This window comes from Lagenorhynchus albirostris, chromosome 5 (genome assembly GCF_949774975.1).
Source record: "Lagenorhynchus albirostris chromosome 5, mLagAlb1.1, whole genome shotgun sequence".
In the NCBI taxonomy this organism is placed as follows: domain Eukaryota; kingdom Metazoa; phylum Chordata; class Mammalia; order Artiodactyla; family Delphinidae; genus Lagenorhynchus; species Lagenorhynchus albirostris.
This window is the reverse complement of record NC_083099.1, coordinates 132,119,163-132,135,806: the sequence shown is the minus strand read 5'-3', so window position 1 is coordinate 132,135,806 and position 16,644 is coordinate 132,119,163. Positions and strand designations below refer to the sequence as shown.

Below are 16,644 nucleotides of genomic sequence, written 5' to 3'. Positions count from 1 at the left end.
TTCCAAGAGGAGATTAAATATTAAGAATTCGAAGTGGCGTTTTTAACTCTCAAAGAATTAAAGGAGGGAATGGGGGGTGAAATGGATAAAGGTAGTCAGTTCTAAGCTTAGTCAGTTCTAAGCTTCCAATTATAAGATGATTAAGTCCTAGATGTGTAGTGGAAAAAAAGATGAATCTCATGTACACACATTGCCTTTTTTCCTAACTTTCTCTACCTACAAGTGTTTACCTTTGACTTCCATTGTCTTTTTCTCTTTTTCTTTTCCCACTCAGTCCTCACAAAATGATTCCATTTGCTTTATCAGGTGGTACTTCTGTTGTTTCTTTAGGAGAATTTCTAGCTATTGAAGTTTTCTTTAGATACAGGCAAATATTTTGTCGTAAACATAACAACTGACAGATTGTCTAGGTTTGTCCAGTGTGTGGTGTCTCTGCTGGCAGACACCATTTGTAACATTTGATGCAGTTTCTTTTGTGGAATATGATGAGATTCAGAAATAACATAGACACCTGCGGTGGTGCCTTCACTTAAATTTCAGTCATGTGGGTGGGGTCCTCTTAATAGAATTTTGTTTGCAAACCATGGCTCAAATGAGTCAGGAAACTAAGAAGATGCATCAGAGGGAAAAAAAAAACCAAAACAGTGTTTTGTGCGTGAAAAATGATGCCGTCAGCTACTTTAATATTGAAGTAGCCAAATAGACCCTTTGTTCAGATGAGCTAACTTCTGAGCATTTACTAAACTTCTCTAGGTTTGAGGCAATACTCATTGATTGAGTTCCTAAAGAATTAATCATGGCACATTGTTCCACATGAGCTATTCCCCCAACTTTTGCCTTTCAGAACACTGTGAGTCACAAGCAAGCCCACTTTGAGGTTACCTGCCCATTGGTGGGTGTTACCCATCATTGTCTTTAAATCCCCTTTGACCTGGTCATTCTTTGTGGCTGGGATCTTGCTGAGTGGTTGCTATTCCTAGACACTTCCCTAAGGCAGTATTGCTTCTCATTCCTTGAACTACCTTCCCAGCCCTAGTTTTGTCATGGCTGCTTGGCTCTGGCAGGGGACCTGTGGATTGGGGTCACTGTGGTTCACTGGGGGAAGGTTTGTTGCATCTTCCTTGGCCAATAATATCCCTCGGCCTCACTCTCACCATGGAACTGACCAGTCCTGTCTGGAAACTGACCTTTGCTTCATAGCAACCCACTTAACTGGAAACTAAGCTGTCTGTATAGGATTATCACATATACAAGTATTTTAGTGCAAACTACCGTAGCCTGCGTGGCTTAGAAACATTCTGGAGGCTGGAAGTCTGAGATCAGGGTGGAAGCATGGTTGGGTTCTGGTCAGGCCCATTCTGTGATTCATAGATGGCTGTCTTCTTGTTGTGTCCTCACATGGTAGAAGGGAGCTAGCTAGCTCTTTGGCCTCTTTCTTAGAAGGGCACTAATCCCCTGTATGAAGGCTCCACCCTTATGACCTAATTACCTCCCAAAGTCCCCACCTCCTAATACCATCACACTGGGGGTTATGATTTCAATGTTTGAATTGGGGAGTGGGGGACACAAATGTTCGGTCCACTGCAACAAGTGAGTTCAGTAAGTACATTGGGTGAGCAGACATGGTGGCCTCATTCCCATCAGCTGTTGGGGGCTGGGGGTGGGGTGGGGGGCTTGGTGTCTGACCTAAGACTAACTTCTTTTAGGTGTTCTCTGAAGGAGGAGTTCAGAAAGGTTAGCCTTCCTCATGGGCTGTCTAGACCTGCCTCCTTGACTCCCAGCCATGGCTTGTCTGGAAATGCACTGGTTTGTCTATGATAACCTAAGAGGTGGCTGTTTCTTCTTGGCCCCCATCTCCCCCATCACAGACCACCAGCCAGACGGAGCTGGAGAACTGGATCACTGCCATCCATTCTGCCTGTGCAGCCGCTGTCGCAAGGCACCATCACAAAGAAGACACGCTCCAACTGCTGAAGTCGGAAATCAAAAAACTGGAACAGAAGATTGATATGGATGAAAAGATGAAGAAAATGGGCGAAATGCAGCTGTCTTCAGTCACTGATTCAAAGAAGAAGAAAACTATATTAGATCAGGTAATTGTTCTTCCGTGTTTAGGCGTGGGCAAAATCCTTAGGTCTCGAAAGTTTTTCTGCTGCCTTGGAATTGAGAAACAGTATTGGTTATCTCACTGTCAGCCTGTCATCCTGACTGCTAAATCCTTTATTGTGACTGTCAGTTTTCCTCACCCATTGTTCACAGTTGATTGTTATGAACTAAAGGGAACAATATTAAATTGAATGAAAGACAGAAATCTAATAGCAGAGCCCACCCGCTCCTACCAGTGGCATGCTGTTCTTGGGGGTCTGTGTAACTGGAAAGTCTGCAATTTCATTCCCCACGTTATCAGGTTAACTTGGTGCTTAACTGTGATGGGGATTTATTCCTGACTCCTCAATAAATTTAGACTTCTAAATTTAGGGGAAAGGTAGAGTGTGTTTTAAAAATATATGTATAAATTGCTGTGTATGTGCACAAGCATATTTCATGCTGAAAAGGAAAGATTTCGTGAGATAAGAGAGGACATTTTTGCCTTCAATTTAGTTGTTTAAAAGTCAGTGATAGCCACCCAGTAACACTTTGAAACTTTGCCTAATATGTTGGGAAATAATTATGTGGATAAATACTATTTAAATAATTGACCAGCATGTGATCTTCCATATGTCTCTCTGTCTATTCTTTCCCTCTATGACCCGGTACTGTATTTCTTTTAAACAGAGGTCAAATTTACATAACACAAAATTAACCACTTTAAAGCGTACGATTCAGTGGCATTTAGTACATTTACAAGGTTGAGTAACCACGACCTCTGTCTGGTTGCAAAACATGGTCATCTACCTCAAAAGGAAACCCGTACCTTTTAAGCGGTTGTTCCCCTCTGCCCCGGCATTCTGTCTCTGTGGATTTACCAATTTCGGATGTTGCATACAAATGCACTTGCATAATATGTGACGTTTTGTGTCTGACACCTTTGAGTTAGCATAATGTTTTGGAGATTGATCCTCATTTCAGTATGTATTCTTCATTCCTTTTATGGCTGAATCTTATTCCATTGTATGTATACACCACAGTTTGTGTACCCATTCATCTGTTGATAGACGTTTGGGCTGTTTCCATTATTTGACTGTTGTGAATAGCGCTGTGGATATGTGCTTACACTAACACTGTATTTTAAGTTGAAGTAAAAAGGTAGATATCAACCATTAATCAATGTCCACATCATAGCTAACCTCTCTGAGCCTCCACTATAAGCCAGACCCTGGTCCCACTCTTATTCTTGCATTATCTTATTCAACCATCACGTCAGCCTCAGGAGGTAGGTATTATTTTGCCATTTTGAAAAATGTGGAAATACCTTGGGTATATCCTCTGGTTGGTACTATGTATTCCAGACTCTGGGTCTACGCCATCTAGTTTTCCACTGTCCCACCCTGTACTCTCTACCACCCACCTCTTCCCAAAAACTCTTGGCCTATTTGCCTCTGATTTTGAAATCACCTCGCTTTTCTTCTTCTCTGTCTTCCTGTGAAAAGCCACCTCTTGGTAAGTCATACAATTCTCCAGTGCTGGAAATCCTCCATGTTTTTACGTCTTCTCCCTTGGGTTTGTGGTCCAGAGCCTGGAGCTGATGGACCTATCATGGCCGCAAATGTGAAATCTATGATGGGAGGGTAGAGAGCAACTAAGGATATCTCTTCTATTTATCATACTGAATTTATGTCTATAGATGTTTGCAGAAAAGCATGTAAGCTATGGAAACAATAATACTTGACCTATTACCTAAGAAATTTAGGGTACCTGGTATTTACCCCTTAGGACTACAATGAATACTTTTATAACAGAAATTTGTACATTTGTGTGGGATAAAATTAACCTTTGTTTTCCCTCTTTCTCCCCACTCTTTTCCCGTATTTTCCCCACTGTAGATCTTTGTTTGGGAGCAGAATCTTGAACAGTTCCAAATGGACCTGTTTCGCTACCGCTGTTACTTAGCCAGCCTCCAAGGTGGGGAGCTGCCCAACCCTAAAAGGCTACTTGCCTTTGCAAGCCGTCCAACGAAAGTGGCAATGGGCCGCCTTGGAATCTTTTCTGTATCATCTTTTCATGCGCTGGTGAGTAGAAGCTGATGTATTTTTGAAAAATATTCATCTTGACTGTTAATCCTGAGCCCGACTTGACAAGAGTCTCTGAAGTCGTTTTCTAGTTTACTGCTCTGTGTGGATTTCTGATATGTCCTCCCTTGGTCACGGATGCAAATCTTCACTTGAATCTATTCTGACATTTATTACTTAAGCCTCTCTTGATGGGCCCTTAATTACTGTGCAAAGAAAATATGAAAGGTATTACCTTAAGAGATCTTTGCATGTGGTGCTTGTGGATAACTCATGTCATTTTTAGGCAGTGTCATGTTTTTAACCCCAATACGTACTTTTTATATTTACCTCATGGAAATGGTAAGTGGAAAGCTTGTTCTCTCATACATAAATGTGTTTTTTCTCTCTCTCACTTGCCCACGTGAAAACACATACACCATATATTGAACATAGATCTCTTTGGAAATCTTCCTTTTCACTTTACTTTTTTACCATGGTTTTGGTGACCATGAATACCTGAGGCATTTGAAGAAGGCCATGACCTTCTGTGTTTATCAGCCCAACGTACATAGTTGCTTGGGGAAGAGAATTTTCATCTGACCTCCAGAGCGGCAGGTTGTGTAGTTGTATGTTTGCAATCTGTAATTTCATGTACATGCTAAATTGCGAACAACTTTATGTACTTTGGGCCCCTTTCTTCTCAAAAACTGCTATGCGAGTAACATGGTTTTAGCCCATCCAATCAACACCCACTTAAAATGTACTGCACCTTAGCACATTTGCTGTGAAATTAAATGTTAAGTCCTAGGTTCCAGAAACCGCCTTGAAGAACCTTAGCTGTGCTGCTCTTGGCGTGTCAACTGTACCCTGCAATTGAATTCAGAGCTGTAATTCAGTCAGAGCCGTTTGTATTCTTTATAAATAGATTAGCGTCATCATTCAGATAATTGGGGTAGATTTACATTTTTAAAGAAGTCTTAAACAAATTTCTGGAGTTATTAAAACTGGCATCCCGATTTGTTCTACTAATTACAGCTCAGCTCTTGGTCTCCCTGGCTACCACCTCTCCATATAGCTATTAAGTCCTGTTTTTTAGTAGGCATGGATCAAAGTGCTGTGATGAATAAATCTGGCAGTTTTCAGTTTGTGGCTCTCGGTCTGTTTCTGTGAGACCTGGACACCACTTTGTAACTTAGCCAAATCTCAGTTTGCCTGCTCTGCAAAAATATTGGGATAAAAATTCTCGTTTACCACACTGAGAATGTCGTAAATTGAGGGAGCATTTTTATTTAGGAAGCTTATGATGCCCATGATGTGGCATCAGTATTAATACTAAATCCCAAGCTATCCAGAAGGCTCTTTTCTTCTCCTGGGCTTGGTAGACTTCGGAGAAAATAATTTTGCTGTCTACCTAAAACTTCTATGCCTTTATTATTTTCTTCAAAGCCATTGGAGCTAACCTCTCAGAGACGGGGAAGTAGAAGCCACTGAATTACCCTTCCATAATTTATCTCCAGACCTTCTAATTTCCCCTGTCTCAGTATCTGTGATTTGCATGTACTTTTCTTTTGATGGGCAGGCTATTAAAATCTGACCAGCAGAAGATGGGGGTGGGAGTGTTAGTAACTCTTTTAGATTTATTTGGTCAGTGATTTTGAAGGAGAATATTTAATTCCATATGTGCCACTCTCTGTTCCTTTGTTCTTTTTTTTCTTTTTTTCTTTTTTTTTTTGCTAGCTGCAGCAGTGACATTGTTCTGGGTGTGTATATGTCCTTGCAAACTTCTCTTTTCCGTGAGAGGTTTCAGTCAGACAGAACAAGTTAAGCAAGCCTGTTGGGTATCTCTTCCTGTTTGTTGCTCTATCTCCTATAGAAGATCCTGGGCAGGGAATTTTTACTGTCTGATTTATTGGATACTTATTTTTTCCTTCTTTCCTTGTCATTTGACCCCAGAGAATTTTTTTCTCCTTGGGGTTGAAACATTCTTCAATTTAGCCTTTGTCCAGACTTTTTTTTTTTTTTTCTTCTATTAAGTGGGGAGCATGGGAGGAGGAGGTGTGAGGGCAACAGGGCTAGAGGAGGAGATTTGAGCTACACTTTAAGTACCGTTCACCAGGAGGGCTTCCCATCATGCTCAGTGATTTTTAGTAATTAACTGAAGGGTCCCCGCTGTACTCTTTGAAAGAAGGTTATCATTGTTCTTGTTTGCACAGATGAGCAGAATGATAGAGTAATCAGGTTCTGGCCACAAAGAGAGGCATTGTCTGGGCCAAGATCATTGAGAAACTCTTGAGCTCTTGTCCAGCAGTTCTTTTGCCAGCTTTTTTTCCTCTTCCTCTAAATCCCTTTGCTCATTTTGAGTCATTATTGTCTTGGGAGCAGCAGTAACTTTTGCAGTTTACAAGGCCCCCAACAGTTTAGAGTAGTTACTATAAGAACCTTAAATAAACAGTCCATTTGTTAAACAGACTAAACTAACTGGTCAGCTGGTAACTGAGAGTATTTATGGTTGCTTGCCTTTCTCTTCTGGACTGTGTTTTTCTAAAATTATACACGAAAGAGTTACTGTTTAATTGTTGTGACTGTGGTATGTAGGATATCTGCTTCTGCTTTTCCGTGTTTGTTTAATTATTCATTCAGTCAATAAATAAATGTGAGTGCCTGGCATATGTCAGTTACTATCCTCTGATTAGGGTTATAGCAGCGAACGACTCCAGAGTTCTTGTCCTATTGGAGCCCATCTTCTTGTGGGAGAGATGATAATAAAGAAATAAACAATCAGGCAGACACAAGAAGTTCAGATATTGATGTGTGCTATCACACACACACACACACACACACACACACACACACACACACACACACACACACAGGGTCAACCCTTTGTTTCCACGGGTTCTACATCTGGGGATTCAACCAACCATGGATTGAAAATATTCAAAAAAATAAATTACAAAAAGTTCCAAAGAGCAAATCTTGAATTTGCCCAACTATTTACATAATATTTACATTGTCCTTACAACTATTTACATAGATTTACGTAGTATTAGGTATTATAAGTAACCTAGAGATGACTTGAAGTACACAGGAGATTGTTATGTAGGTCATATGTAAATGCTGTGCCGTTTTATATAAGGGACTTGCGGAGGGGAGGATTTTGGTATCTTTGGGGGTCCTGGAACCAATTCCCCATGGATACTGAGGCACAGATGTGTGTGTGTGTTTGGGTATGTGTGTGTATCTGCCTACATGTGTGTGTATATGTATCTATTTATAAACATGAGACTGCATGTATTTTTTTTCTAGAATTTTTAGCTCTAATACCATTTATACAGTGGTTCTTAGCATCATTTTGTGGTGATAAGCTTAACTGATATTGACATAGTTAGGTGAACATCTATGTATGTCAGCACATTATCATTTATTCCTTTTATAACCTTTGTTTACCTTTAGCTTAGAAAGTGAAGACAATAGAGAAGAGAAAATGTTTACATATTTAACATAAACACGTGCCCTTTGTTGATTTTGTTCCCTACAACACCTTGAGTGTAATAGTGGGTTAGAACTCTTTCTGGGAGCACTTTCCCACCATTGTCTCGAGTACCACATTTTCACATACCCTGATCTGGGTTTTCTTATGTGCTAAGCTGAGAAAATACAAGACCTCTCAGCTCCCTCCTCTTTTTTGTTTGGGACTAAAACTTTCCCCCTAATACCCTCGGAGAGAAACTGTTTTGATTCCTGGTTTTGATAGGTGTGGGGGGGTCTTTGCCAATCTACTCATGGGGCTTCCAGGGTGTTGACCCTGTCAATACTGAAAACCCCAGAAGGGTGTGCCTTGTAACCAACGTGCTGACTGCTGGGGGGGGTCCCCTGTGTTACCCAACAGTATTCATTCCTGAGAATGCTGCCAGTTGGCAGCCGTCACACTGGGAGTTGACCGTGTGGGAATCTATGACAAGTAGGTTCCAAGATATATACCTCCAGTGACAAAGAACAGGCGGGGAAGTTTCAAGTCTAACTCGCAGTACCTCCTGACACTCCCTCTTTTGAAAGGAGAGCCCATGGGTGGCCTATTGAGACCTCCTGGCAGAAGTTCCCTCAAGTTCCTGGGACTTTGCTTACAACCTGTAGTATAAAGTTCAAGCCTGAAAGATTGCCTGGGAAGACGATGTGGAGTCCTCATAGAGATCCTGCATGTGCCTGAGTGGCGATCACAGTGGCAGATTTAGATTTGGCATGTTCCCTTCTGCAATATTGAACTATTTATCTGGGTCGCTGGCACCTTGCAAATATCTCAACAGAGTTTAGCTTCCTTTAAAAAAAAAAAATTACAATTTTTTTCCCGAAGTTAAAATTTGTTTTAATAAAAAGATGCATACCGTATTTTAAGTGAAAATGACAGAATTGCCAAATACGTTCAGTACATTCCCATTTTTGTAAAACGATTATATAGATATTTGCTTGGAAATAAAGTCTGGAAGGATGTAAGCAAAAAATTAATTGTGGTAGTTTTCATGTTTCGGGAAAGGAGGAAAGTGAAGGATAATGGAAAAACCCCTCCTTTCGAGGACCATTTCTGGAAATTACAATACAGTAAGTCCCCTACATACAAACGACTTCTGTTCCAAGAGTGCATTCGCAAGTCCAATTTGTTCAGAAGTCCAACGAAGTTAGCCTAGGTACCCAACTAACACGATTGGCTGTATAGCACTGTACAGTAATAGGTTTATAATACTTTTCACACAAATAATGCATAAAAAACAAACACAAAAAATAAAGAGAACATTTTTAATCTTACAGTACAGTACCTCGAAAAGTACAGTAGTCCAGTCCAACAGCTGGCATACAGGGGCTGGCATCGAGTGAACAGGCAAGAAGAGTTACGACTGGAGGAGGGAGAGGAGGTGGGAGATGGTAGAGCTGAAGGATCCTCAGCAACAGGAGATGGAGGGCAAGCTGCAATTTTACTCACGCCTGATGTTGATGGCTCAGGTCCTGGTTCCTCGCTGGAACCAGATGCACGTTCGCATCTTTGAAAGTTCGCAACTTGAAGGTTCATATGTAGGGGACTTAGTGTAACCCTTCTACTTCCCCTTGACCAGAACTTCATCACAAGCCCATGCCCTGCTACAGGGAAAATAAGTTCACTTCGGTCAGCCAGATGGTCAGCTATATTTGGGGTTTCTCTAAGGCAGAAGGGACATTGATATTGGGGGACAGCTATCACTTGCCTAATAAGGAAAGTGATTTCATGTAATTCTGAGACAACTAAATAGAAGAGATTGGTAAATTTAGATTCAATATGGAATCACAGGAACCAAAATGTGCCGTCTTCACTATTTTTGTTGACACTCAGCCATCATTTTTTGTTAGAGTGAAGAAACAACTCTGTACCATTTGGAGAGAATCTCAAGAAACTATGGTTAGTTTAACTTGATGCTGGAGTTCAGGGATGTGACCAGAAGGATATCTAATTCTTGGAAACCTAGCATACATTCCATTACTATTTTACGTATTTTTACTGATGTTTTCAGACAGTGATTGAGTTTGCCAACCTTTCGTTTATATTTTGAATCTAGGAAGGGCCCTCAAAGCCCCTATATGTGTAAGTCATGGATGAAATGCTTTGGGTGTTGGGGTCAGGGTTGGCTGGCATGAGGGGGAAGGGGCTTTTGGAGGGTGGGACTTAGAGGACGGCTTGGGGAACAGGTGAGTGGTCTTGACACATCTCTTGTTGATGTCCCCTCTTGCCGTTCCTCAGGTGGCCGCTCGCACTGGTGAAACTGGAGTCAGAAGACGTACTCAGGCCATGTCCAGATCTGCCAGCAAGAGGAGGAGCAGGTTTTCTTCTCTTTGGGGTCTGGACACTACCTCCAAAAAGAAGCAGGGACGCCCAAGCATCAATCAGGTAGGTTCCAGGGTGGATGAGAAAGCAAGCGTAGATTGCTTCCACGGACACCTCACTTTGGGGTGTGCATGTGTGTGCATTGTTCCTTGATTGATACTGTTATATCACATCAACTAGCTGACACAAAGAAGTTAGTTGTGCTAGATGCTTTTTTTTTTTTTTTTTTTTTTTTTTGCGGTACGCGGCCTCTCACTGTCCGGACGCGCAGGCTCAGCGGCCATGTCTCACGGGCCCAGCCGCTCTGCGGCATGTGGGATCTTCCCGGACCAGGGCACGAACCCGTGTCCCCTGCATTGGCAGGCGGACTCTCAACCACTGCGCCACCAGGGAAGCCCCTAGATGCTTTAAATAGATAACGTATACCCATAACATTGAACTGTGCTATTAGTCTATCACCAAGCTCCAGTCTCCCACCTGCAACCTTTCCAAACCCTGGGTAATTACAGATGTACTGAAAGTGCACTTCTTCCTGAGTTTTCAGAAGAAAAGCAGGGCTTGATGATGAAGCCAGGTGGGCACCTGAGCAGTCTTTTAAGCTGCCTCTGGCACTGGATCAAAGGCAGCCTCCAGGGAAATCTGATTGTTTCTTTGCCCTTGACTTTTGGGGGTTGACATTAAATGGGCAGTTCTTCTGCCTACTTACATCAGGAACCAGGAATCCGAGAGCGCTCACTCACCACTGTGACTCCCTTCTACTACCCAGGTGCCAGGGCTTGAAGGGGACCTACCTCAGTGCATCATGAGTGGCACCCCCTAGGGTGCTGCATCATTGGGCCTCTGTTAACCAAATGCTCTGGCCTCATTACTTTGACTTTTTTACTAGCTAAGTCCACTTTCCTGCGGGAGTTACTTCTGGGAAACTCTCCATTGTCGTTGTCATCCGCCTTCTTTGGCTTTGAGGAACAAGTGGCTACAGAGCTGCTTCAGATTTTAAGAACCGGAAGAACGTAGGTATTTGTCTTTCAGGAGAAGGAGAACGTCCAGTGCATGAGCCGTAGAGGCACTGAGCAGTTTGAGGTCATGACTAGGATTGCCCATTTGACCTATTCACTCTGAGCCCGTAGGCAAAGTGAGAATTCCATTGACTGACTCAATAAAAAAGATCTCATCATTTATCCGACCAGTTCAGCCATTAGTTTACTTAAGAACTGACATTTAAAAAATAAATTAATCGTGAAAGCTGACGTATTACGTCCTTAGCTGACCACCACACTCATTGTTTCCACCTGGAGTGTCTGGACCCTTGGTGGAACTTGCAGGGGACCAGATGAGCAGATGGGAAGAGGCTGTGCATTCATGCAGTTTGTTCTCTGGTCTTTGGGGAGAGTAGAGCATCATCAAGTTTGCTACCTGGGGTTTTGCTTCTGTGTAAATCCGAAGAAGAAACTGTTTGGAGGAAAGTCAGTATTTCTTCGGAAAAATCGCACGAGACTTGATGCTCTTGGTTAAACCTGCAAAAGGGTGGCATTAACAATCAGCATTTCCCCCCTTGTTTCAGGAGGTGGTGGTGTCCTTTTGTGTGCATCGTTCGGCATTGCAGGTGACTCAGACGGACACTGTAAATACACGTCAGGGTTCGCAGCTGGAAGTTTGGGTTGTATTTCTCTTCTATTGAAAGCCTTAGTTCACTTGTGTGCTTCTACCTTATGGGTGCCCACTTATGTTACAGTCCATTGCTGCTGAAACATATGCCCGAATTTAAATGAATCCAAGAGAATGTTTTAACTTTTTCTTTTAATCAAAGGACCATGTAATGTCTTACAAACAATTCTTGTTATTCTCTCTTACAGTAAGAGTTTAAAAAAACCTCTTACTTAGCCGTAAGTATACCAATAGAAAGTTACTTGTTAATTTAGTACTTTGAAATGGATAAAAATTGTATGTTTCTATATATCTCATTTGCATTGGAGCAAAGACTTTTTCTTAACCATGTATATTATACCGACCGTACACAGTCGGTTGAGAGCAAACCTATGAAATTTTCCCATGTGTTTAGGTTTTGACTACCTAGTGGCATTGGTACCCTGATGTGATTTTAGTCATATCTTTAAGTTAGCAGGATTCATTAAATTTCAAAGGATAGACAAGTTTCTATTTTTTAAATAAGAAACTTTTCCTTGGTGTTATGGTAATATAATTATAAACATATGTTCTCAGGTTCTGAGGTAAAAAGTTAATTATTATTGATAAATTTCTGATTAGGTATGTGATGCTGTAGCTGAAATTCTTCACTGTGAATGAATCTGGTTCATTGCATTTGCAGGTTTATTTTCTTTAAATTTAGAAGAATTGTCCAGATCTAAAGCCAATTTAAAAAAATTGTCCAAGACGTGGGAAGTGATCTGATATAGATAGAGGGATGATTTTCATGGTCTTTTAGCTAGTACATTATTTTACCTACTTCAGGATTTGATGTAAGAGTATCTGAAACTTCTGTAATGTTTTCTAATAGTCAGGCCTGTTTTCATCCCCCTTCTCATGCTTCATTTGCCCTTTTGCCCAGATTTCTTCTTAAGATGATACTTTTGTGTACGCAGGTGTTCGGTGAGGGAACTGAGGCTGTAAAGAAATCCTTAGAGGGAATATTTGATGACACTGTTCCAGATGGCAAGGTAAAAACAAACACATGTTCCTTTTCTAAAAGTACCACAAATACATCAACATTACACAATGCAGCGGTTTCTTGGGATCCTAAGATTAAGTACACTCAGTATTAAAAACTGAAATGATCGGTCCTTTAAAATTATGTAACAGGTCGAGAAGAGACGGAAAACTTGATAACAGTAAGAATATTCTCCTGCTGACGTAACATTTTCAGTAACTATCATTTGAATGTTGAAGTTTCCATGTAGACTATAAGAGGAAATTGTGGGGTACTGGGTAGCAGCATATTTTGTGCCATTGTTAATTCCTCTCATATACAACTTTCTTCTCAGGAGGTGAGTTCTTACTGCCCTCCCTCTCTACCCACACATGCTGCTTTTTTCCTTCAATTAATTTCAAAGAACTGTTCTGACAGTTTGTTCTTTAAAAACAAAATGCATTTGCCTCCCAAGACAAGCGTTCGATTAAAGATGCCCAGACTTGATTCAACCTTGTGCTCGGAGTTAAAAGGGTCTTTCCAACTGCTCTGATTGAAAGCCCATAAAGAATATTGATTTTTTTTTCTAGGCCGCTTTTTTTCAGCCTCTAAATAAATGGACATTCCTTGTTTTAAAGACCCTAATGATGATACAAGCGGCCTCGTTGCTGGGGGCAGTGGGGGGATTCTGGTGTTGATAATGGGACCTTGGTATGATCCTCTGGTTCTTGGACTCAGAATCAATAGGACAGGGTTCAGCTCTCGGTTGCCATGCAGCCGAGCAATGACTTGCCCCTCGTTCTAGATGGAGCTGAGCCTCCAAAATCAGAGTGTAGTAGGGGAGTTCTGGCTGTTGGGGGGAGGGGGGATAAGAGTGGCTGTGGACAGGCCTTTTCTCCCTTGGCTACCTAAACTACTCCTGGATTATGTCATCGCGGATATAAAGGCTGCTGTCCTTGGAAATACCCATCCACAGCACTCTCTCTGAGCATCTGTCTGTTTCTGATGAAATTAAATTGCTGTTCTTATGTGCAATCCAAGCATAGATGTTTTTGATGTTCATGTAGTCATTTCTGAAGTTAGCTAATTCATCTTGTATACCATTATTAGTGCACTTTTAATTTTCCCCAGGCACACACACAGATCCTGGAAGCTGCAGAAGTTGTTCCACTAGATTTCTGTGTCGCTTTTTTGTTTTTCCAAGATACCCCTTTATCCTCCTCCTTGGCTGGAATGCCTTGTTCTCAAAGAGCAGGTTAGATGCAAAACTTGGGCTGATGTAGTGCTAAGGGCAGTTATTTTAGGTGGCATGTAAGGACAGAATGGGAAGATTCCAATGATAGTTAATGGGATTTGGGCAAGTTGATTGTGTTCTGACAATTCCTTCCCTGGGGTTCAGTTTATCTATGAAAGCCACACCATTCAAAGGCAGAGCTGAAATTGTCTTCTCAATTGAATTTAGTTTAGTAGCCTTTACAAAAATCTTTTCCCGATTCTGGGATCTGTTCTTTTTACATATGGAAGTTGTTATGTTACTACTTCTCAGCCTTCGTTTGGAAACTTGTTTCTTCTTATAATTTGCTGATAGTGCCAAGTGTTCAGTAATCTGTAGATATGTATTTACCAATCCGTGGCCTGGATGTAAATGACATATTGAGCATCAGTATTATTTTTCCATTGCTAAAATCTAATGGAATGATTTCTCTGCTTATTTCAGAGAGATTAGGCTCCTAATATTTCATCAATCTATGGAGTGTTTTTAGCTTTAGCTGTTTAGCTGACTTAGATATAACCCAGCTGCTGAAGGGTATACATAGGACACGGCTCCTTCCACCCTTAGAAACTTGGTGCTACTCCCTGATGTAGAGGATGGAGTGATGGCAACAGCCTAAGAAGGCCAGAAAGCTGGTCTTTGAAGTTCTCTAAGCCTCATCTGGGAAATGAGGCTGTCTCTCTCCCAGAGTTACATCAGATGTCGAATGTGAGCACACAAGCGATGCTGCTTGTCAGTAGGTAATGCCAGAACATCATCTTTTCTTTAAAAATTTCTTTGCAGCCTCATGGTTGCCTTTGAAACATATAGCTCACATGGTAGATAGGCTTTGCTGGAGGAATCTCAGCTCTAAATTTAAATGGGTTTGTGGAAGAAATCATGGCAATAAAGCCGAACCGAATGGATAGCCCATTTCTTTCTTCTTTTTTTTTTTTTTTCCATTTCTTTCTTTCTTCCAATTTTGAAACCCACTCAATCATGCAATGCCCACCCGTGGTTGCTGTGGATCAGGTGCGAGGTCTGTCTCTCTTCTGAGACATCTTTCCCACCTCCAGGAAGCTCCTTTCTCTATAATTTCTTCTTTTCTCGGAGGAGCTCTCTGTCCTTCACCACTGCCGCCACTTCTGCCCTGGGCCCTTTTCATTGGAGTGGATAATTCCTGTGTGCCATCTGGGGATCTAGATCTTGAGAGACTAACTTGCTGCTCTGCTAACTTTATTTCTTATCGTAGAGGGAGAAAGAAATGGTCTTACCCAGCGTCCACCAGCACAACCCTGACTGTGACATTTGGGTCCACGAGTATTTCACTCCGTCCTGGTTCTGTCTGCCAAATAATAAGCCAGTTCTGACAGCCGTCCGGCCAGGGGACACAGCCCGGGACACCCTGGAGCTGATCTGCAAGGTATGAGGCTACTTGGGGTTGCTTTCTTGAGAAGAACAGAATGCAGCGGAGGAATCCATGAACACTCAGAAGCGTGTGGCAGGGGAGGGTGCTTTCAAGAACATCTCCATTTCATTTCAGAGCAGCTTTGGATTGCTTTGTGATAATATGCCTAATAAATGGAAGTGAATTCTTCAGCGCCGGGAGGAGAGGGATTCTTTTAAGTAGCCTCTTTCAACGTGTGTACTTGATAGATTTGTGATAAGCATCGTACATGCTCATTGCACAAGTTTTAGAGAATTCAGGTAAAGGACAAAGCAGAAAATTAAGGCACCCTTACTTTACAATTCAGAGATCACCTCAGTGAACATTTTGGCATCACATTATGTGCACTATTTGTAACCTGCTCTTTTGACAGTAACTCATACGCGGGCATCTTTAGGGTAGGGAAAAACTGAAATAATAAATATAAATTTGACCTCCATGATGAGAAATTCCTCTTCCTAGGAACACACAATTAGCCTCTCTTGTTTTTTAGAGACAAATGATTGAGCTCACTTCCTCTGTTTTTACCTTATGCTTTAGAAACTTCTTGATCTTTTTCAAGGTAATCCCTGTTTCTTTTTTTTTTTTTTCCTCCCTGAAGGACAGGTGGATGAATTGGATTGCCTTGAGTGAGGGAAGGGAAAGAGGAAAGAAAGGAGCTTTCCTAACATGCCTGCTTTTCTTTTACATAATTAATAGTATTAATAGTCTTATTTAGTAGTCATATCAAGTCTGGGCAAGAACGATACGTCCCCATTGTACAGATGGAGAAGGCGAAGCTCAGAGAGCCTTAGTTCCTTGCCTGAGTTCACATCACAGTCATAATCACTTGCAAAGGAGGTTTTGAATCCATATCTGGCTGTTCCAAACTTAGATGTATCCCTTTGTGCCAAGTGGATGGTCACAAGAACTGTCAGGAGTCAAGAAGGATGGTCCGTAAGGGGTGGAAGAATCTAGAATATATTCTTAGGAGAGTGAAATGGTCTTCTCTGAGGCCACTAAAGGGAAAGTGGAAACCTTTTCTGTCATCATTTTATCCTAGAAGAAGCTGGATGAATACAGTGGTATTTTTGGACCTTCTCATTCAACACAGTGGTTTATAAATGTGGAATAACTTTCACTACCTCAGTTCTATAATTCTGTAATCAGCAATTTTTGTACTTAAATAAATCACTAGGGCTTTGATAAAGGAAAAATATGGCTTCATATGAAGGAGAAATGGAACACTCTGGCTCAGATAAGCCTGTTGGATCGTCTTCTGTGGAGGAAAAGTAGAAGGACCATTTGTTTCAGGACAACGCT

At 41.5% G+C, this 16,644-nt stretch overlaps 1 protein-coding gene across 5 annotated transcripts in view; it reads left to right on the top strand.

Moving 5' to 3' along the window:
• Window positions 1-16,644, top strand: part of TIAM1 (TIAM Rac1 associated GEF 1) — a 206,297-nt gene that overhangs the window by 105,702 nt on the left and 83,951 nt on the right. For 3 of the 5 annotated variants that reach the window (XM_060150824.1, XM_060150826.1, XM_060150822.1), the window contains exons 6-11: window positions 1,869-2,093; window positions 3,984-4,169; window positions 9,916-10,062; window positions 11,561-11,602; window positions 12,600-12,674; window positions 15,148-15,318. In XM_060150824.1, the coding sequence (XP_060006807.1) occupies window positions 1,869-2,093; window positions 3,984-4,169; window positions 9,916-10,062; window positions 11,561-11,602; window positions 12,600-12,674; window positions 15,148-15,318 (846 nt within the window). The remainder of the gene's footprint in view (window positions 1-1,868; window positions 2,094-3,983; window positions 4,170-9,915; window positions 10,063-11,560; window positions 11,603-12,599; window positions 12,675-15,147; window positions 15,319-16,644) is intronic. The other 2 variants (XM_060150825.1, XM_060150823.1) reach the window with 1 other exon arrangement.